Below are 23,993 nucleotides of genomic sequence, written 5' to 3' on the forward strand. Positions count from 1 at the left end.
TCGTTGGCAACTCTGTGGCATGCTCACGTGTATTCAACTCGGAAAATTTGAATGACCTTGCAAAAGAAGCAACAACGAGGCATAAATAATTAATAAGAAAGAAAAACTTTGGTACTTTAAAATATTTTAAGCTACAGTTTGACATAAGGTAAAATAATAAACATACTCATTATGTACCTGTATATCGGTACTACACATATGTATTCTTAAAGACATACATAATGTATACATAAATATATACCTATAGCTTGTGTGTGTGTGTGGGGGGGGGGGGAGGGGGGGAGGCTTTTTTTCTATTTTGCAACAAGTAATTTTGATCGAAAGCTGAATGTATAGTAGCCATTTTGTTGCTGCGCCTGTCTGCGGCCCAGTCTTCTCTTTATGATGAATAGCAATCTATTCTTTTCATAATTTTGCGGCTATGTACCCAGATATTTATAAATTACTAGCTTGCTTAATCACCATTGCTCAGTATGCATGCACAGCCACAGGTAACAGATAGCATACTGTAAATAGGTCTCAGTACCTACAGATGTAAAAAAATAGTTTCTTTGAAAAATACCAGTGTATCAAGTCAGTATTAAGCTACTAATAGCAATAGACAGCACTATATAGTAAAACTGTGTAAGCAGCAGTTTTTTTTTCTCCAAAATAGCCTTCGTACTAATTTACTCAATTAAATTTCGGTAGTGTATGTGTGAATAGCATTAAGCAGTAGATAATGATGATTTATTGTTAGTCCCATATGCAGTTTATTTCTATTATGTCCTCATGTGTTAGTGTATATCTTCACTCTTCCCATGTCCTTGAAGGTTCTCCTTTATGAGATACTAGCTGACCCGGCAAACTTTGTACCGCCTAACAGTCAATGAATGTCGTGTTACCTTTTAGCTGAACTAATTTAGGCTTTGATGAACGTAATACAATGATACAAAATAATATTAATATCGATAGAAATATAAAAGTATTTTATTTTGATGAATGATGATGAATACATACAGAATGAGAATAAAAATTAAAAAAATAATTATAATTAAGTATTTCAAACACATGTCAGAAAAAAATCATTGAAAACTATGTTGTGCAGGTTGGGATACACTCTGATTAATTCATTAATCGGGTTTTCATTCAAGCACCTTGTGGTAAACGACATTCTTTGTTTTTTGGTCAGGCGCAAGAACAAATAATGCGGATGGTTTGCCGACACGTGAGCATGCCACGTACAATTGACCATGAGAAAAACACGCATTTTCTAGATTGAGGCCACAAATAGTCAAGGATTGGTCCTGTGATTTGTTGATCGTCATGGCGAAGGCAAGACGAATCGGGAATTGAATTCGTTTAAACTCAAAGGGCATATCTGTTGGGATCATTGGAATCCTTGGAATAAGAACTTCCTCATCTTTAAATTTTCCTTTAAGTATCGACGCGTGAATCACATTGCTCATCAGTTTTCTTATCACCAAACGCGTTCCATTGCACAGTTTTGGTTGGTTTAAATTTCTAAGCATGATGACTACCGAGCCAACCTTCAGTTGTAAATTGTGCGGTGGTAAACCAGGCACATCCAAGGAGTTCAAAAATTCAGTTGGATAATTAGTGGCTTCTTCTTCGTTTGTTACACAGTCGATTGATTTGAATGAATACAGAGTACCTACGATTTGATTTTGAATTATAAAATTGAGGTCATCTACATCTTTATTTTTAGTCGCCAAAATTGCTCGCTCACTTAACCATTTAGTATTTTTGTGGTTAGCAATGATATCCGGAAATACTTTGTTGATAAGCTCGTCTTTTGATGAGACGAAATTGCAAAAATTTGGAGGAAATGAAATCAAACCGCTCGATTCGTCAACAGGAACACGGCCATTACCGATAGTCAGCAATTGCTTCGAGAAATCATCAGCAGATAGATCGTTCAACAATGCAACTCTCATATTTACAGACAGTTGAAGTTTATTTACATATCGCCACAGATTTGATGCTTTGAGGCAAGTGTTTATTTTGTCAGCAGCAGTAGATCTTGGAATTACTGGTAGTGTTTGTTGGAAATCGCCAGATAATAAAATCATTGAACCACCAAAACATCTCGAGTCATTGCGCAGATCTTTTAATGTTCAGTCTAGTGCTTCCAATGCGCGTTTGTGCGCCATTGTGCATTCGTCCCATATGATGATTTTTGATGCTACTAAAACTTTGGCCATTGCGAAGTGTTTCGAAATGTTACATGTCGGTTGTTCAGTAGTTTGAAGGTTTAATGGCAATTTTAACGCTGAGTGAGCCGTACGGCATCCGTCTAACAATGTGGCCGCTATTCCAGAAGAAACAATTGCTACCGCAATTTCGGATCTTGCACGTACAGTGGCCAAAATCAGTGACATGAGGAATGTCTTCCCAGTTCCACCGGGGGCATCCAAAAAAAAATAAGCCACCATTTCCATCATCAGTTGCAGTAATCAGTGTATCATAGACTTCCATCTGCTTAGGATTCAACAGTGGTACATTCGTTTGAACTGATTGGATTAGTTCATGTGGATCATATTCACGTTCACGTTCCAATTCTCTATTAAATGCGTCATTCATTCCGCGATCTGGCGCTGGAATTCCTAACCTAACTAACAAACTGCCGCACATGAGGTAACACATATCTCCGATCAAGAGCAAAGCCTGGTTATGCATCTCCTCATTCGCCTCAAGATCGGGATTTCTTGACACGAATTCGATATAAAATGTCTTCTGACATGTTATCTTTGTATTTGTTCCACAGGTCACATGGGTTCGATGGGAAGCATGTCGAAATGATGATAGCAAATAATGTGCGTATCTGACTTGGAGATGCAGAAATAATTGCTTCAGCGATTGTCGTGTCCCAATGAGTATCGTTTTTCAAGCAAATTCAGCTCTTGACATGCTGCACGAAATGTGGGGTACACTATACCATTAACAGTTCGTAGTGATTCAAATGATGTTGGTCCTCGAACATGTACCAGCAACAACCGCAAATAGAAACATTCATCATTCTTCGGATGAACTGTGTAAATACGACCAACAGCATCAGCAGAACGCATATCTGGATGACCAGGAACTGCATCGCCTTGCTTCCGACGTTGAAATTTCTTCGATGTAGTGTTCCAAGTGTAATAACGTGGCATTTCCGAGTAAAGCAACGTTCGTGCGAACGGATCGTTTTGACAAATCGCAAAGAAACTGGTCAGTGTTGTCGCTGGAGGTGTTTCGGCACGTTGAGCAGCATTCGACGCTGTGAAATATACTCTCTGACCGTTCTCTAGATGCACCCCCAAATGTACAACAGTGGGATAACGTTCGTGAATAGCGAATGAGAATATACGCCAAATTGCTTCATTGCAGTTCACTTATCTACCAACTTGATAGCGCGTGATTTCATCGTTGATATTGGATGTTTGGGTACCAAAAACCGCCATGTCGCTCCCTTTCGTGACATATTTGCAAATGTATTTAATAGATTTGACCGAATTGCAATACTCAACATTACAATGTGCCTTGAATGTTTTGGAAAGAAGTGGCGAATATGGAACAATCCAACTGTTGTCAACTATGAAATCGTTTCCTTTCACTTTAGTTGTGATAGTTCTACCATTATCATCGGGCGATCGACGCCGATACAATGGATAATCATCGTTGCCTGTAATGGTCTCTGCCGTGAATTTTCGCGGATACCGTTTGGAAACGGTGATTGGCGGTTGATAGTGCCACATGGTCCATGAATCATATTCGTGATTACAACATCATGTAGGTCTGGATCGGTTTCAGGAGCAGGAATCTCCGCACATATGATGACATCTATTTGATCTGGCCGACTTCTGTCTACTAACCAAATTAGAATGTGAGCATGCGGTAGGCCTCGTTTTTGCCATTCGACTGAATACATCCAGCATCGAGTAATCCCAAAGACGTGTTGCTTAACAATGTAATTTATTAGGGACCGAATTTTTTGCTTGAAAACCCGTGCGGTGATGTCGTGTCGATCACTTGATGTTTGTCCGGGAAGCAGCAATTGAATAATTTCCATCCATTTCGGATTACATGTAAATGTAATGAATAGATCTGGCCGACCATAATGACGAACATATGTCATTGCATCTTGCGCATATTCATGCATATGACGCGGGCTACCTGTGTATGTCGCTGGTAAAATAGTCAATCGACCAACATTTTCTGAATCTCCTTCTGTGCTTATTGCATCGCGTAAATGAATATACTCTTTCGAACGCAATTTAGCTTTATTCAACCAGGTGAAAGTCAGGCGCTCCGTTTCGATTTTAACGTACATGTAATGCAGTATTGTTGAAGCAGTCGACGAAATCGCAACAAATAATTGTCAGAATTTTCACGAATCATCAAACGATATGCGTAATAATTCATCGAACTAACCTTCTTGGTAGTTTCCTCACCTGAAACAAATACAGTAAAAATTGTATTTTAGAACCCCTAATAGGTTAACGACTCTTACAGCTACTCTCTACTAAATTAGGAGTGACAAATTTTTTTGTGTACCAAAAGCAAACAGAATAAAATGTATATCAAGTTAAAATGAAAACAATGATATTGATCTTACCATTCAATGGATTAATCATTTTGATATTAAAGTGATATCCATCATCTCCTTGCCAAAACATCAGCGGGTATTGTAACGCGTCATATGAACAGTGTGTTTCATATATTCTTTGTAGTTGCCCAGTATTGCGTCGTGTAAGCACAATATCACGTGTTTCCAAGTTTTCACCAACAATCAGGATTGCCACTTCATTGATTGTTGGAGCATTAAACGTGCGTTCATGTGTTCCAGCTGGTCTTTTATCTGCTCTGATTACAACTTTATAGTCATCACTTGGCATGCGCTCTAAAGCAGTCTTGAACAGCCTGACCAATGCATGATGTTCATGAAGCATTTGCTGCAAATCTTGGAGAATTGCTCTTTTCGTAGCTGTGTTGATCCCTTGACGCCGGTCAAGTTGTTCTTCCATATTGCCCATGAAGTATATTTGCAAGAATTTGTGCTGTGCACCTTCAATAGGTTGCAATGATCCAATGCTATGGCAAATCTGGCCTTGAATCTGTAAATTCAAAGCCATAGTTATAGTTAGATTTACAAACACTTTTTTTCAAATAATAACATACAATTTTTATTTTAGAGACAAATACAGAAATCTAACAAACTACATTCCAAATTTTTTTTACAATCATAGAAAATAAAGTTTTTAACGTAAATTACCTCAAATGTCGGATTATATCCGTGTTCTTCGATAATTTCCGCCCCAAATGAAGTCATTTGGAAACAGACATTGTATTTTTGAGTGTTCGCTAGAAAATGTCGTGATTCTAGTGTTTCGCCATAAAGCAGGAAACGCAATGGCTCTGGTGGCGGGACCACTAATGGCAATGTCACTTTACCACTAAGGCAGCACAAACCAGGCGTTTCACCAGCAAACTTCAATGCGCCACAGTGCTGGCAAACAACGTCCATTGGACCAATGCAAACTAAACGATGCAAGCTGTAGTCGATCGTGCAATCATATCGAAACGCTGCTCGATTCAAATCAATACTTGAACCATTTCTTCTTGCACTTCGAAGATTATTCCTCTGTTCATCTGTACGATAAGCTCGACGATTTCTCGTTTCTAATCTAGCCGTTTCACGGGCTGCCTCTCTTTGCTCTTGTGTTTGAGAAGCACGAATTAAGGCCCTTCTTTGCTCCATCCTAACGCGGCGCTCTTCTCGGGCAATTTCTCGTTCTTCGTCAGATAATTGACTCGCGATATTCCGTTGCCTAATTACATTACGGCTCCGCTGGGAAAGATTAGATCGTCTAGGACGCGGCATTTTTATTAATAGTAATACTGAATATGCACTCGCACAAAACCACATAAAACAATCGAGACATAGACAATAGCATATCAAGAAAAATCATAGACAACCTATGAAAAGACATTTACACTTTTGTTAACCTGTAGAATAAATCTTTAATTAATTTAATAAATAATTTACACAAATTAATGTCTAAAACAAACAAATATAACAGTACCTACCTGAACTTTCGAGACATTTTACACAAAATAAATTTTTGAACGCACACATGAATAGTTGTTACACTATTTGACAGGATTGGACAACAAATGTTTGACATGTAATAAACAAATGAGCATTTATTGAAATGATTAAGTATTCATTACACATTTCTGAACGCACGCGTAATATTTTTCAATCTTTTTTTAAAAAAAATACACATAATAGTTTATTCATCCATTTTAAATAGTTTATGAATGCATGCATAAATGTCAATCATTACTTACAGATTTTGACAAAAAAATTTGACAGCTCCGAAACTAAAGAACTTTTAGGGAAAATAACGCATTTTTCAAGTATTCATCAATTTTTCATTATTTTTAAGATGTATTCTGCTATTCGGGGCGGAGACAAATCCAACAAATCAAAAACCATGAAAATTTTTATTCGTCAATTTTTCATTATTTTTAAGCTGTATTCTGCTATTCGGGGCGGAGACAAATCCAACAAATCAAAAACCATGAAATTTGGTCCAGCAGATCTCGAGTTACAAGTGTTGTAACAAATCCGACTTTGTTTTATATATATAGATTTGGTACACGATGGATGAATGAATACAGATTCTGTAAATTTTCAAACACGATTTTGTCAGAACTATGCTGTTGTTCTTCCAAGGATTCCCATTTAGGTTCTATGAGCATTTCTATTGCAATTTTGTATGAGCTTTGCTGACCTTCTATGATCCTAGCAGCGTATCTCTGAATTATTTTGCTGGCAGTTCTCACACCTACTCAATGAGAGTTTGACACAGGAACAAATGGTCATACTAGGTCGTTATAAAGTATGTGCAGCTACTCAAAGAGATCCAGTGAGTGCTGTAATTGTTGTACGCAGCAAAACTTGATAGATATTCTAATGTGTTAATTAGTTCCTCTTTAGGCCACCAGGCGCAAATCTGGCACTGTGAAGTCAAGACGACGTATAGAAATGTTTCCCTATATAATGGATGAGGGACAAGATGTGGACAGAAGAGGTCAAACTAGTGAGAAAGGCATAATGTTGATTTTATTACTAACTACTGCTTACACAATTTGTTTAATATGAGCACTGGAGACAGTGACAAGATGCTGCATCCATAAGACGGCGTGATTGACAGCAGAAAAGTTACATGGGTTCATATCAAGTGATCTTGCAGACTATGCATCTGGAAAAGTCTGGAAATAACATGTTTGTGGAGGGTTGCATTAAGCAGATCTTTCACAGGGTGAACAACATGAGTTGTTGCTGCATGTTGTATGAAAACAGTGGTTTTCATGCAGTTCATGCTGTTCCCTAGCAGGAATCACATGCTGCACTAGGTGGTCTCGATAATATGCAAATGTCACGGAACACCTGACAGGCCTCTGGGTATATTTTCGTGAAAGAAGAATGGACCGAGACCAAAGGTGCTCGTGAATCTGCACCACAGAGTCACATACGGTGAGTATAGTGGCTCTTTGTGCATAACACATGGTTCAACAGTCTCCCAAATTCGGCAGGTGTATGTATTCACTGCACCCTGTAATGTCAAATGTGCATTGTCACTCCATGGAATATTGCCTGGGCATGTCATCAACTTCGAACCATGCCAGAATCTGAAGAGCAAATTCAGAATGTTGCTGCAGTTAATGAGGTTTCAGTTGCTTCAGCATCTGAATTGTGTACGGGTACCAGTGTAAAATAAATGACAAAACTTTCCATACTGTTAACCATGGGATGTAAAATTCTACTGACACTGCTTGAACACTAGCACTAACTGGGACACATGCTTCACGATCAGTTATAGCAACAGCAACATCATTAACTTCACACACCTTCCTCATCCATGTGCCACACAGGCTCATTCGTGTTTTCAAATTTCATTATCTTCTTTAATCCTTTCACAGGTCATGAGGGATATACTTTCCACTAAATGTATTACTTTACAGCATTCTGTACGATATTGGCATCTAGTGGCAGTCCATTGCATCAGCAGTAGTTTCTGTTTGTTATGAAATACAGCCTTCAAGACTGTGGGAAATGGATATCCTACCAAACAATGGTGTTTTAATGCTTCTTGGGAAGAACTGTTACCACCAAAGTAGTTTCTGGAAGGTGTTTGTAGGTATACTTACCACAGAATTAATCTGTCCTTCGTGATCCTTGGAAGCATATTTACCACAAACTTAGGGATATCCCAAAGCATTTGAGAATACGTCTTACCACCTTTGCCTATGAAATGAAATGATCGTATGGCATTTTTGGCCAGGAGGTGCCATTCGGGGGAGCTCGGTCGCCGTATTGAAAGTCCTTTTTAGGTGACTCCATATTGGTGACTTGTGACCCAATGATGATGAAAATGATGATATCAGGTGCATGAAAACTGCTACGACAGTCAGTTTCTGTTTGTAGTGGGATCACTACAGTTGTCCTGTTCACTTCTGCAATATACATTGTGACCTGTATCAGCTCGTACCATTATTGTGTGATAGTTTCTAGAATTGTTTTCACATTGTGGTAAGTAAATTTCAATATCAATTTTTTTAATAAAGTGAAAAAACATAAAATAAAAATGGAAAATGATGTTCATTATTTTTTTACATTTAATGGCAACACAGCTCACAAAGGTGCTGTGGTATATGTATCACCACTGTTTTTGGTCCTAAATCACAAAAATAAAATTATCAAAAAATAAATGTAGTCAGTTGATCATAATTATAATAGGATAGCAAAAAATTTTTCTTAGCTCAGTTGCTACAAAAAATGTGCCCGCAAAAGGGTTAAATCATGTAATTACATCAAGCCTCTCCCTCAGACCTTTCAGTCAGTGATAGTTTCTCGATGCAGCACTGTAATTGCTGCCATTCACATAAAACATTCACTAACAGTGCACAATCTCTTCTTGTTGGCCACACTATTCACTCACATTATTGCTTGTCAAATTACAGTATGGATGACATGCAGTGTACAGTGCCAGATTTGCATCTGGCAGCCACATTTGGAACTAATTTGTTTTCCAGTGTAAATAGGTTCCAGATTAACACATTAGCATACCTGAAAAGTTTGGTGCCATTTGATAATTACGACCCATACTGGACCTCTATGAGTAGTTGGACTTTAATTATAACCATCTGGTACTAGTGTGTTGTGCATGCTTTCTTTCATGGCTGTGCTGTGTTTTGCCAGAACCCTTCTGGCATATCTAACTCTTCCATTTGCCTCCCCTAATGCTGATTTTGTGTGATTGTCCATTTCATATACCTTCTTAGTATTACCCTTAAATGCGTGTATGATATGGCGTGCTCAAGTTGTCCGCCATTAATCTCATAGCCAGATACTATCAGGTTGTTCGTTTTTGTTATAGGTATTATTTTGCTTTTGTCCAGATTTAGAGTGTCCCTATTCAGTGCGGCAGATGGATATTTTATCAATCTTCCTGCAATTCCTTACAGTTGAAGGACAATACTTGCCTGTGTACATCATTGCCAGTGAATGATCTTAATTGCTGCTGATCCTTTCTGATAAATCTTGTTTATGTGTAGTGGAAACATTAGAGGTCATAAGGTGCACTTCACACAGGCGATGTGATACACGATGTGACACAGAAGCAAACTCGCTTTGGTGGAATGCATAAAAATATACTGGAAGGGACTTAATGGGCTCATACTGGGACAACAGTGATAAAGCACTGATAAGTGTCCATCGCATCACCCGGTGAAACAGGCTATGCTGGTCGGGCCAAGCAAGTTGTATCATTCAGTACACAGGAAGGGAAATCTCAGGTCATCCAATGCACCTAAGAAAAGATGTTTTGTCTAGATGAAGAAAAGCTACATCCATTTCTGTAATTAGTTTCTCACTAAAACCTTTACTTTTTGCATAAAAAATTAAAAACCTCTGTCTTTGGTTTAGAGGGTGTTCTTCACAGTGTAATCTTCATTAAATTGTGAGGAAACTATTCAGTAAGGAAAAAAAAAAATTCACAGCTTAGAGGCAGATGTCACAGCTTTATAATGAATTGGTTTTATTTATGCTATTGCCCATAGTTAATGTGATACGTAGAGGTTAAAGAACATCGTGAATATTTTGAAAAGTTCGATGAAAAATATAGTCACTGGGTACTTTATGTTTGGTGCATTTTACAGCACATATTGCTGGGTAAGAAATGCAGCTAAGATATTGAAATTGTTTTTAATGCTGGAAAGCCTCTTTCGGGTATCGAGTAAATATGTGATATATTTTGACATTTGGCCACGACGAGCTAAGACGTCCCACACTCGACACTACTAAGGCCACGTGTAGTGCCATGCGGAGCTACCTTGTGTTTCTCTTTTTCATGTGCTGCCAATACAAGCCGAAGTATTCACTCGCATATGTGCTTTCAAGCGGGAAACACGTCTTGACCTGTGCGTTTCTTCCTGTGGGGATGTGTAGTCAAATGTCATTCACACAAGAGGACTGTTTGAAGATCTTTTTTGTCCAGCTTGTTGAAACAAGCCCTTGTCAGTGGAATTACGCAATTACTTTGTACTTGAAGGCAGATGATGGCCAGCTTGGTGTGGAGGGAGATAGCAACAGAAATAAGAGACGTTGATTTAAAACTGCTGTGAAATCTGTACCATCATTTTTAACTCATTATTTTCATTGTGGCAGTTTCTTATGCAGATAGCAAACCTACAACTTTGCTCTCAGGAATTTATTTCATTCAACACAGAAGTGGAGCAGCTGCAATTGAAGGTTATGCTGGACCACCTACCCCCCCCCCCCCCCCCCCCCCCCTCCCCGAAGTCTCATTTCTTTACCCATACGTAAAGGGGTCTTGCTCTTCTGGGCATGTACTGCCACTTACGTAAAATGAAAATGCTATGGCAGTTTTATTACAACACTGTTTGCCACGGGCCCTCAGGAAGTGGAAAGTTGTCAAACATCAGAAGAGACAAGTAATGTGGTTAATGTTGATGTTGTACAACCACCTCCCCCAAAACAGATGACGAAGCCAGCAAGGGTGGTGCTGAGAAAGCATTTGCCAGCTGCCTGGAAATTAAAAAACATAATTAGATGAAAGGACACCTGGATGTTTTCTCAGTCCGTGCTCTTGAGTTTCAAGAAACTTAGTGACAGGTGTGGAAGAGCTCTAAAGGCAAAATTCCTGTTACTTTTGAATGAGCAGCTGGACAAAAGTGAGGTGTAGATGTTGGAATTTTCCTCTTCATCATGGTCTACTTCCATTTCACATACATTGTCTACCCCTGCACAGAATTCACAGCCACTGTCAGCGACGGCAACTGATCTTAGTGAGGCAACATTTCTCGCGAAGACATCTGAAACTTAATCACATTCTACATTAAGATTGAATGGTTGTAGCTTTTTAACTTGTACCATTATTTGTATATGTACTTCACTGAACAAATTACCACACTTGGTGGCCTTACTAAAAATGAACTTTTGATGATGGCATTTTTAATGTCATTCTCATACTTTCACCAACTTCTCTTCTCAGCAGGAGAAATAGTAAGTTGAAAATTTGTGTTCTGTTTTTTCAGAACAGCTGATAGTAGTGGTTCCAGAAAGTGGGAGCTAGACTCATTCTGTAGAATTCTTGGAGTTCGTGGTTGTGTTGAGAGGTAACAAAACACCTCAGCTGAACTATGTTTGATATTAATAGCACTGTATGGGTGCATCCAGTCCTTCCTTTTTTTATTCAGTTGTTTGTTCTTTAAATAATAAGTTACAGTAATGTCCTGTTCAGAAGTGCTAATGATTTGCAACTGAGCCAGAAACATGGTTCACACTGCCTTGTTGCTTGTTGTAACACAGGTCGTGTCATGTATTGTGTAGCATATTGTATCTCCTTGGTGTGATCTCAGTCTTAACACTCGGGGTTTGCCCTACGTGACTTTCACCGAGCGAGGTGGCGCAGTGGTTAGCACACTGGACTCGCATTCGGGAGGACGACAGTTCAATCCCGTCTCCGGCCATCCTGATTTAGGTTTTCCATGATTTCCCTAAATCGTTTCAGGCAAATGCCGGGATGGTTCCTTTGAAAGGGCATGGCCGATTTCCTTCCCAATCCTTCCCTAACCCAAGCTTGCGCTCCGTCTCTAATGACCTCGTTGTCGACAGGACGTTAAACACCACCACCACCACCACCTACGTGACTTTCATTCCTGAGGACGTTCACCATCCTGTATAACGTACTGTGTTCTACTTGTCAAATATTCCTCAAACCAATTATATTTACAAATACTCTGTGCAATCGTATGTCTTTATTATTTAATTTTTAATGCCTGAAACACATTGTTTCTTTGTGTACAACCAAATTATATTGTCATCCTCTTGGGCAAGGTATTTCAGAAGTTTATAAATTGTGTGTCATCTGGTTTGTTGTACATTGTGGTTGCATTTTGCAGAGGCTGAAACATCTGGAGATTCTGTTGACCTTTGACATCCCAGACACACACTGCATTGAGCATAGGTTCGACAGACCACCCAACGAAAGTGAGGATGAGCGTTTCGAGAGTCTGGGAGTCGAAATAAAACGTGGGTACTTTGACCCGAGTGAAGATGAAATAATAAAAAGAAACTGGGAGTCATTTTCTAAGGTAGGATTTTTTATAAGTTTATAGCATGCCTGTGTATTGTACTTCTGTCAGTTAGTTGATATAGCTACAAAAATAGTAGTCTGACCCAATATCAAAATCTATTGAATTACTTATTTAGAACTGCACAGTGTTGGGCAGTCCTAGTAACCCCAAACTTGAGAAGCTGTAGATTCCAGTTTACAGGATTAATTAAATGCAATATCAAGCAGATAGGCAGTAACAAAATAATGCTGTAAATTACATGTATATGAAAACAGTTGTTGTGACGTTTGTTGGCTTCCCCATCTCTTTCAAGCTATCACCTTCCAATATGACACAGACTTTGTGCAATGCTCTGGTGCAATCTGTGACTGCACTCTGTGTAAAAAATCTAGCATACAACAAAATCCCAAATATTGTTCCCATAAAGGTTGACTATCTTTGACAATTGTATAGACCTGATCATATAGTATAAGCTTTCATGGCTGGAAATGACATCACTTAAAACTTTTGGACTAATAGGCCATGGTTGATGTATAAAACTGTAATAATTTCAACAGAAAAGAGGAAGGCGTTAAATTAGATAAAATTTGGACGTAAACATTGCAACATAAGAATGATGATCTATTATTTTCAGCTGAGAATGTTGGTAGTAGCAGAGATAATCTCATAGCCAACATCACATGTGGACTGTGGTGCCCTCTACACTGCTCATTTATATTTGGTGCTCCCTTGAATCCTGGGTGCAGTTTGCCACGTTACCTCTGAAGATGGGTCCCACAGTCAAAGAGGAAATAATAGGAGCAAGTTTTATACATCAACCACAGCCTATTAGCCTGAAAATTTAGAGTGATATAAGTACCAGCCATGAAAGCTCACATTGTATGATCAAACGCCTCTACAGGGAGGATATCTCAGCGTCGATTTGATGATTTGAGGAAATGCTCAAAAAGAAAGCCCGACAACTCAGTATGCTCACCTTCCTGTTATGCTGCAGGGACACTGCGACTGTTCAGAAATTTCTGAAGGTGAAGAGGGTGTTTTGCTCGGCATAGACTCAGTGTTCTTACAACTGTATGGAACTGGCAATGCTACGAGAGAGGAATCACCAGATGTTGAAACCAGCAGTAAGCTATTACAGCTCCACTTATTTATTAGTAATACTAAGCAGTGTTTTGTCTGGAAAAAGGTTGACGGTCTAATGTTCAGGACTGTGGAAATTAATGCAGAGATATCAGTTAATAAACAAATAGTAGTTCGTTAGTCTACAGAACAACTTGTCGGTATCTTCATTTGAGTATAATTCTCGAACTGTAATTAACATGTCTGATAAAGATTTGACTGAAGTTGAAATTTCTGTTCTAGCCAAAGGAGACAATTTCGCTTTGATGCCTTTAAAAGTACCCAGGGAGGCTATTATAGAAAAGATTGAGGCAGGGGTCTGTCATCTTCCACAGCAGTCAGTTGTTATAATTAGGCTGGAAACAGCTAGAATTTTACGTACATGCAAACCACGTAACGGTAATTTGTCTCGGGCACAAAGAAAGGTGCTGAGGGATATCAGTACAGATAAGAACCTTATCATTCTTTTTGCAGATAAAGGCAGTGCCACGGTCCTGATGAGTGAGGACTATCATGAAAAGATCAATATTTTGGATTCCACCATTACAAAACACTTCAGAAGGATCTGACTAGGATGATGTTAAAAATCACTAATTGATGGTGAGAGTGTCTTATCTCCTTTGATGATACAATGCTACTCTGTAAAACAGAACTGTAGCTGTCTAGGCTCTATGGGTTACCCAAGAAGCACAAAACACAGTTTCCTTCGAAACCTATTATGGGTACTATAGGGCGTTCCATCCATGAATAGCTAGACAACTTGTCTCACTGCTGCAACCTTATGTTGGTGGAACAGTCAGTCATTAGGAATTCAAATAATTTCATTGACAAATTAAAAGAAATGTGTGTGGGTCAAAGTGATATCCTTTTCAGCTTTGATGTTGTCATTCCTTAGCGTGATTAGAGTGGACAAAGCTCTGTCACATAGTGAATATTGTGCATTTATTCTGACACTGCCCCATGATGTCCTATTTTCAGTCCAATAATGATTTTTATGAACAGATCTGCAGGGTGGATATGAGCAGTCCTCTTAGTCCGGCTGTGACCAAGTTTTTATGGAGAACTTTGAGCAATGGTCATTGCAGACTGCCAGCAAAAGACCAGCCAGGTGGTACCACTACGCTAATGACACATTCGTAGTATGGACGTACGGCGCAGAGGAATTGGATGCCTTCCTGATACAATTCAACTGCATCAATAAAAAAATGCGATTTACTATGGAGATGGAGAATGATGGTAAACTGAATTTCTGGATGTGTCTGTTATCAAGGGAGAGGACAGGACATTCGGCCATAGGGTATATAGAAAAGCCACACATACTGACCGTTGCCTGCACAAAGGTTCCAACCATCACCCCAGACGAGAAAGAGGTGTTAATAAAACCTTGGTAGACAGGGCGCACAAAATTTGTGACCTGACTTATACTTAAGATGCGGTTGATAGTGTAGGGCTGACATTCAAGAAGAATGGTTATTCGAACTAGGAGATTGATTGAGCACTTCTTCCTTGGGAGAGAATCAGGATTGACAAGGAGCAACATCCGCCCAATAGGGAAGTTTTCGTTCTGTTCATCAGCATGATTACACATCGCATTGGGAATGTGTTGAGCAAGTATGGTGTTGAAACTACCTTCAGACTCACCAGGAAGATAAAAGAACATTTAAGATTTGCAAATGATATGATATCCTTTGGTCACACTGGATGTATATAAAATAACTTGTAGATATGGTCCGGCTTGTCAAGATACCGCAAAATGTTTTAACACTCGTCTGGTTGAACACGAGGAATTGCTGCCTGGGACATACAGATAAATTGACTGTAGCGGAACATATTTACCAAGAGGGTAATAATGAAATAAAATTCACTGAGATAAGTGTCACATCAAAACCATCGCTTTATCATGTCTCTTTGTATAGAGAAGCTATTGAGATTTATTAACACCATAATCACTTTAATAGAAAAGGGGAAGGTGTTAAATTAGATAAAATTTGGATGTTAGCATTGCAGTGTAAGAAAGATGATAGATTACTTTTCAGTCGAGTATGTTGGCACTACCAGAGATACTCTTGTAGCTGACATCACGTGATGGACTGTGGTGCCCTCTATACTGGCCATATATTTGGCACTCCCTCGAGTTCTGGTTGGAGTACGCCACTTTACATCTGAAGACGTCTACCACAGTTGGAGAGGAAATGTTACAAGAAAATTTTATACATCACCCATGGCCTATAACTTGGAGGGTTTAAGTTATGATCTATGTAAGTGTACTAAATAACACAATCTAATCCACCAGTCTCAAGCAACATTGCAATCAGAACATACGACCAACATCTGCAACTGAAACACACAAACAGAAACCCTCTAGACCCCATCCGTGAAACGTATTATGACATCACACTTAAAAGAATGTGCCAATGGCTCACTATGTTCACTATGCACCAGATGTGCTCCCAAATGGAGGGAAGTATTGAAATACTGTATCCAGGAACAGGTTTTCTTGTTGCATATTGTGAATTGGAGTCTGTTGACAGTACTCAAGACCAAAGTGAAGACAGTTTTTAGTCATAGCATGATAAAGATTTTACATCAAAGGTGACTTGTTAATCCAAAAACAAGTGTTTTTAATTATTATGCAAAAATTAAAAAGCTATACTGAAAACCATCGATTACGAGCTACTAGTAGCTCACATGGTCGGTAGATCACAGTAATGCTGGATTGCTCAATTGAGCTCAGAATGTGTTCATGGTAACTGCTTGTTCCTCCACGCAACTGCGTTTTGTCAGTCAAGAATACTACATTGTCAGTTGATTGTATACACGTGACACTGTGCACGTTATGTTTCTTGTGTGTATGTCAGATATTACCTGATGTAGATAGTTCAATTTAAACATTAATATCAAGCTAGGTTTGTTTTAATAATGACGTATTTTAGCAAAAGAAGAAAAAAACTTATCACTTCCGTTTAGAATGGAACAATGATTATTTCTTTACCCGGGGAAAGGGCAAATATGTGTTTACTGTGCTATGCAAGTATATTAGTTGAGAAGAAAGGAAACACAAAGCAAGTGCTATTTCAAAACTGTTCACTTAGGGAATGAAAAGGATTTTCCACTGGATTATGCTTTAGGGAAAGAAAAGGTAAGTCATCTATCGTCCAAACTTAATGCTCAACAATCACTTTTTAAGTCCCTTGGACAAGAATAAAGCAGCACCTGAGGCGTCATTCAGAATTTCAAAAATTATTATACAGAATAAGAAACTATGCATTGTTAAGAAGCTTTAGATTTATTATTCGATAGACTCAAAAATAAATAAAATTATAATTATGTATTTACTGGAAATGTAAGTTTATGATCAGTAAACAAATGTAATATTTTTTTTTTTTTAAATTTCTTGCTTCTATCCTAGTTTCTTTTGATAGCTCATAGTAGGATTTAAAAATGGCTATGGTTGCTCAGAAGCTTTGTAAGTTTGGTAACCACAGCTGTAAATAATTGGAATTAGTTAAATATGTGACTGACATTTGCTGTCTTTACCATGGTGCAAACAAGACCAATTGACAAACCCCCCCCCAGGGGGCTCGCCGATCTGTGGCAGGTTCGTGCATGGCTACCATGGAGCCCCAGCCTTCGCAGCATCTTTACCCATCTGTGCTGCATGTCTATCTTAATGTTCTTTTTTCCTTCCCATGGGGAAAATGTCTGGGCTGTTTTTGGCAATGTATTCAGCATTTTTTGTAGTCGGTGTCAGAATACTCCCTACTGTTTCTCATTCTTTTTATGTTTCTTTGTTCACCTTCTCCTATCCTTCCTCTGCTTTGGTGTCTGAGGTTTTTCTTCTTCCTCCATCTGTGGTCCTGAAGGCTGGTCTACATGTCCCATGTCCGACACCCCAACAGGTAACTGAGTGCCGCGTAATTCCCAGCTCCGGAACGACAGGTAGGATTCCCACATACTCCCCTTGTACAGGTCAGGCCAAGGAGGGGTGATTGCCTGAGCTGCTCACCTTCCCAAATTGCCAATTCGTCCCTCTCTCAGGTGTTCGGGAGGTGTGACCTGAGGTGTGAACAATCACCTAAGGTGGGTCTGCCCCCTTCTGAAGGGGGTCCCCAGTTGGAAGGAGCATACTGTCAGAGACTCCGGCAATGATGGGGATTTTCTCACAATGAGCCGATCATCTTCACAGTCAACAGCTATGAAACGTAAATGGAATGAGGCTAACAATTCAAAGACCCTCCCAGCTGCACCACAGTTCCTTGTGATTTCACATACTGAAGAGTCAGTCTTTTGATACGGTAAATCTGTTTATTATTCACAAAGATCTTGATGCCGTTGCTGGCCATGTGAAATCCAGCTCTCGTTTACGCAATGACACTTTGCTTTTGGAGACTACTTCTGATCCTCAGGTACAACAACTGCTTGCAGCTTCACCCCTCCATGGCTGTCCTGTTCATGTTTAGGCCCATTGGATGCTGAATTCTTTCCGTGGTGTTATTTACACTAGGCTGCTTGATGGTCTGACCAAGGCAGAAATCCAAATGTACCTCTCTGGTCAGGGTGTCATTGCAGTCCATTGGGTGATGAAAAGAGTAGATGCCTTCTTAGTGGCCACACACACACTCTATTTCTCTCTTTCGATAGAGTGGTTCTTCCATCAAAGATCAAAACAGGTTATGAAGTTATCACAATCAGATCATATATTCCGAACCTGATGCGCTGCTACCAGTGTCATTGTTACAACCGCGCTCGAGAGTTCTGTCGATACCCAGCCAAATGTGTAACCTGTGGTAGGGATGCTCAAGAGGGCGATTGTCTGCCTTACTCCCTGCTGCATCAACTGCAATGGCAACCATGCTGCCTATTCCCGCAATTGTCCCTTGTATCTCGATGAGCAGGCTGTCCAGGAGATCTACATAAAGGAAAGAGAGCCTTACCCGGTCGCTTGCAGGTTTCTGGCTGGTCGGAAACCCCATGTTCTACTATCTGGCACCTACAATACTGTTCTTGCTACATCTCGCTCCACGAAGGACATAATCATGCAGACAAGCAACCTCAAATTTAGTACTGCAGTTGTGAAATCGCCCAGCATATCGGTAGTGTCCCCATCTCCTCCTTCACCTGTGCAGCCTGCCACCAAACTTTTGTCTCACGGGGTGAAGTCACCAGCTCCACAACTGCAGGCTGGAAAGGACAGAAGGAATAGTCCCATGAACACTTCCTATGTCCCTCAAACCAACCAACATCTGAGTCTTCCTCTGCCAACTGGAAAGGCTTGGAAAGGCTCTAAGAAGTCAAACAAAGGCAAACAGTCATCTCCTTTGCCAGCTCGAAGATCCTCTTCGACAGTGTCGCCGTGTGCTACTCTTGACTGGCTGACCTCCATGTTGCCAGTACGCACCACCATCCGTTTTTCTGCCCTGGACTCTGCAGGCTGACGCAAGAATGGCAATGTTTCTGTGGACCTAATGGAGCAGGATCCTCCTGCCTCTGTGCCCTGTAGCAGGGAGTCTTCAAAGGCAGGCACTCAGTAGGCACAGATGTGACACCCCTTCATTCTTTCCTCGTCATGGCTCTCCTCCAATGGAATGTTCGCGGTCTTAGGTCCAACAAAGAGGATTTACGACTGTTCTTAGAATTGCAGTGTCCACTTGTTCTCTGCCTTCAGGAAACAAAAGTGCGTCCTCACAAATGCTTTAAACTCTCGCGTTTCTTTCCAGCCCGTTCTGACCTCCCCCCCTCCCCACCCCCACCCGTCAGAGGACGACATTCCATTTCATGTGGAAGTCGTGCTGCTCATATGGGATGATGAGCATAGTCAACTCATCTCCCTGACTACCTGCCTTCAAGCTGTTGCAGTTCACCTTTACCTTCCTCACTTGAACTTTTCCCTTTGTACCGTTTACGTCCCCCTGCCATTATGTGTCACCAGGACAGACCTCTTCCAGCTCATTGGGCAGCTACTTCACCCTTTTCTGCTGCTCTATGACTTTAATGCACACCATCCTCTTTGGGATTCTCGCAGAATCTGTCTGAGAGGTGCCCTCTTGGCTGACCTTTCTCAGTCAAGTTAACCTTCTTTGCCTTAACACAGGAGCACCCATATTCCTTTCAGACTGCACATACACCTATCCCCATATGTACCTATCCTTTTGCACTGCCCAGCTTTCCCATCATCTCTTCATGCCAATCCATGCATGGAAAAGGCCCAACTTCACCAAGAAAGAAAAGAAGGTTGAATGAGCAAATTAAGATTCAAACTGATGATTTTTTTTCTCAATGTTCATGTAATTGTGCTTCTTCACTGGGTTCCTGATAGTCAAACTATTAAAAAAATCACTGCCTTGAGATTGTTGCTCAACTCTGTGGGGAAAACACGAAAGGAAAACCCAGATTGTGGAAGAAACAGTCGTGTTCTTCATCAAGACAACACACTGTCTCATATGGCATTGTCTTGTTTAGAGGTTTCTAGTGAAGTATGGCATCCCAGTGTTAGACCACCCGTATTATTTGCCTGACTTAGTACCACATGATTTATCTGTTTGCCAAGGTCAAATCTGCGTTAATAGGAATAAGATTTCAGTCCATTGAAGCAGTGAAAGAAAAAGTGGCACGTGTCATCAAGGATCTTACATAGGAAGACTTCCTGCACCTATTTCATCAGTGTAAAGTTGACTTGGAGTGTTAAAGGGAAAGGGATAGGGGAGGGGAGTGTATTCAGGGTGACAGTAACAAAATATATGAATTAGAAATAAAATTATGTTTTATAGCCACACCTAATACTGGCACATGAGATTATGTTCAGAGCAGTTTAAGCCGAAGTGAGGTGGGAAGGTAGTTGACGGTCTCAGATATATCAGAAGAATCGTAAGGTAGTGTGTCTACATTTTAAGTCACTTAAAACATGGCCTTTTGCCTTGTTCTTGAATATTGTTTGTTGGTCTAGAATCCTACGCAAGTTAAATTAAGATTCGAGGAGGAGCTGCACCATTCATCATCATTTTTCTAGTTTCCACAAAACTCGAAAGTGCTCAACAAATTCCAGTGAGACACACTACAAGGAAGTCATTGTACATTACGGAGAACTTTGCTCTAAAAAAATTCCTAGGATCTACTTTCCAGTATGAGTTTGCCATAACATTACATTTCAGTAAATGTTTCAGCAGAGTGAAAGTGAGAAGACTCAGAAATTACACAATGAATTTTTGTCTGAATTTTGGCAGTGAAATGAAGAGCGGGGTGTGGAGAAATGAGGTGTGAAATTGACCAGCATGGAATGTAGTTTTGGAAAATAATATTTAATTGCTTCAAAGTAATCAGGGTAATGAAGAGAACTTAATTATTGATTTGAGGGAGACTTGAAATATTTCATGAACAGCTGCTGAAACTAGCTATGCAAATTGAAGTATCAAAAAGTATCAAATCACAGCAAAAATTGAAACTTTTCTGCTTCCTCTTCTTCTATATATTTTAATAGTAATAATAATTAGTATGTAAATATATTGTAATTCATGCTGTCCGGATAAAATTTGAAAATAATAAAGAAATTTGAAGAAAACCAGTTGAATGTTTTGTGAAATTGTTTGTCTAAAAGAAAGAAATAAAATATATTAGACAAACATTTAAGCTACATGTGAATGCTGCACAAAATCATGAAGTGCATTACATTTAGAGCAAATGAAGTGTCAGTTGAGAATTGAAAGTTAAATATTCAACTTAGAAGATTGAGTACTAGAGAATTTGTCAGATGGGATTTCCCTCAGTGGTCTCCTTATATCACTAGTATATCTCAGATGCTGTACATGATTTTGACTAAGATTCATAGGTGTGTCAAATGTTTCTCTAGTCTGTTTTATTTCTTGCTTTTAGACAAATAATTCTACAACATATTTGACTGTTTTCAAATTTCATTTTATTCCAACATTTCTCTTGCCTAACGATCGGAACAGTAAAATTAGAAAGGCGTAAACCTGATAGACAGGAGATGTCTATAGTATGTAGTGGCACCGTGAAGTGAACTTCGCTCACACTAGACAGAATGTCAACATAATGTCAACATAATGTCTCTTTGCTCTGTCAATCACTGAACATTGGAAGTCAGGTTATGTGGGTCCATCTGTCTTACAAAAAGTGTAGAATGTAGTTTCAGTATCAGAGCAGTATTTAGGATCCAAAGACTTCTGAAGTAAACCTGTGATGCATGTCCTAGCAGGATAACCAACCTCCAAAAACAGAATTATAAAACAATTTTCAAACTAAAAGCCTAAAATGCAGCATTTGAGGTCTATTCTATAAAAACTGCACTGTACAATTTATTATGTTATTACTGTTGAGGCCAATGTGACTTCACAAGTAATGGAGGACAACACTTTATACTCTATAATCACATTATCCACAGTGATTTTCAATTGGAACAGGTCTTTGCCTCAGAAAGCCATCAGAAGCCCAGAAAACCTTGGTTTTAGAAATTTCAGCATCATATTGTATTGTATCTAGATGTAAAATAGGTTACAGTATTAGCCTTCCAGTTTTCTTGTTTGATCTGTGTTCAATTTTTCAAGGCCTATCCACTGTGCCAACTTGTAACTAAATCTGAGCGGGGTGCGATGGGGAAGTTCCCTTGTAAGAAGAGATGGACAGACAATTTGTCAAGACAGAACAATCTCGATGCTTAATCCATGAAATGATGATGATGATGATGATGATGATGATGATGATGATGATGAAAGTTATGAGATTAAAAAGAAAAGAATTTTTGTTTGCTACTTCCACTTTTAAATTTATCTGTCTTCCTATATCCATTAATTGGTATTTTATTTTGCTCCATTATTATACAGAAAAAATGTTAGTCTGATTCTAGTAACATCTCTATTTTGTTCTTGCATTCTCATCTGCTTTCAGTGACTGGTACAGCTGCAACAGTAGTTCTGGTTACTGCAGTGCAATAACAGGTGCAGCTATTGTAACGTTATAATTTGGATGTTGACTATTTTGTCGTCTCATATTGGTGGTGGTGTAATTACTTTGATGAAAAGAAAATATTTCTATAAAAATACATTTGTTTTTAAAGTAAATGCATTTGAGTATTTCACTTTCTAGATTCCTGCTAAAGCTCTCGCAGTAGGAGTTTGACATGACAAGCTAGTGAGCCACTTGCTATGGTTCTTCTTCTTCATCTTCATGAATTAGGGTGCACAGTCTCTTCCAGAAACCATCTTGTCCTCAGATGCCCATCACTATTATTGAGTGGGTTTCGTAAGGCATGGCGATTCTAGGCAAGTGTTGCTGCAATCTTTCTATATGATTACATTGGTTGACTTTGTATTTCTTAATTTTGCCTTCCAAATTGAAAATCTGCAGCACTTGGCTTATTTCTGTGTCTTGTATTTTGTGCATCAGTGTGTGCAGCCTATGATTGCCCTGAGAAATTTCATCCCAACTTAAAATGTAACCAACTGTTATAACTACATTTTTTATTACTTGCTTAAGATCGACAACTTGATTGAGGTGTGCAACGTGGGTCTGTTGCAGTTACTCCACTTAAAATAACATCTGGGTCCAGTTTTATTTAAGTCAGGCAATTTATGTCAAGTCGCATGTTAAAAAAATCTTCAAAATTTTTAGAAGAATTTAATAAAATTACTTCTGGAAACTGAATTAGCTGTTGGTTCTTGAGTGCTCATTGGGTTTTGCAGTTTGCTGTAATTCTGCTACAAACACATCATGGTTGTTGAGTGAGCAAGAAATTTTGGAAACTCAAGAAGAAAAATTGCTCAGTAAATCACTTTCCACTTTGTAATCTGTCAAAGAGCTAAAGTAAATTTGAAAAATAAATCTTGAATCTTGTTCTTTTTTTAGTATTTATTACTCTTGATGATACATACATTAGCCTGCATATGTGCCAGCATTGCTTCAAGTAATGGTATAAATGGCCAGTTTTCTAGGCTGGTTTCCAAAGTGTTAACAAGCTGGCTACCTTTTCTCTTTCACACTGTCCTCAAGTGCATTTGAACATCTGGATATGCTTACATGTTTCTTTTGGTCAAATGTTCAAGTGGAGTGAAAACTTTGCTTTTTGTGTGAACTTTCATAGCCAAATGGAGAGTGGGATATGGGAAACTGCACTATCAAAAGGAGCAGCGTGAGATCTAGTTTTGGAAGGAATAACTAATTAAATAAAATTAATTGATTGGAAGAAATCAGGGTATTCTAGAAAAACTTAGTGATTT

The 23,993-nt window shown here is 39.1% G+C and overlaps 1 protein-coding gene across 2 annotated transcripts in view; it reads left to right on the top strand.

The window, feature by feature from the left end:
• The window catches only part of LOC126425320 (uncharacterized), a 93,265-nt gene that overhangs the window by 16,430 nt on the left and 52,842 nt on the right, over positions 1 to 23,993 (top strand). For both annotated transcript variants that reach the window (XM_050088302.1, XM_050088303.1), the window contains exon 3: positions 12,475 to 12,666. In XM_050088302.1, the coding sequence (XP_049944259.1) occupies positions 12,475 to 12,666 (192 nt within the window). The remainder of the gene's footprint in view (positions 1 to 12,474; positions 12,667 to 23,993) is intronic.

The sequence above is a fragment of the Schistocerca serialis genome, chromosome 10 (genome assembly GCF_023864345.2).
Source record: "Schistocerca serialis cubense isolate TAMUIC-IGC-003099 chromosome 10, iqSchSeri2.2, whole genome shotgun sequence".
Lineage (NCBI taxonomy): Eukaryota > Metazoa > Arthropoda > Insecta > Orthoptera > Acrididae > Schistocerca > Schistocerca serialis.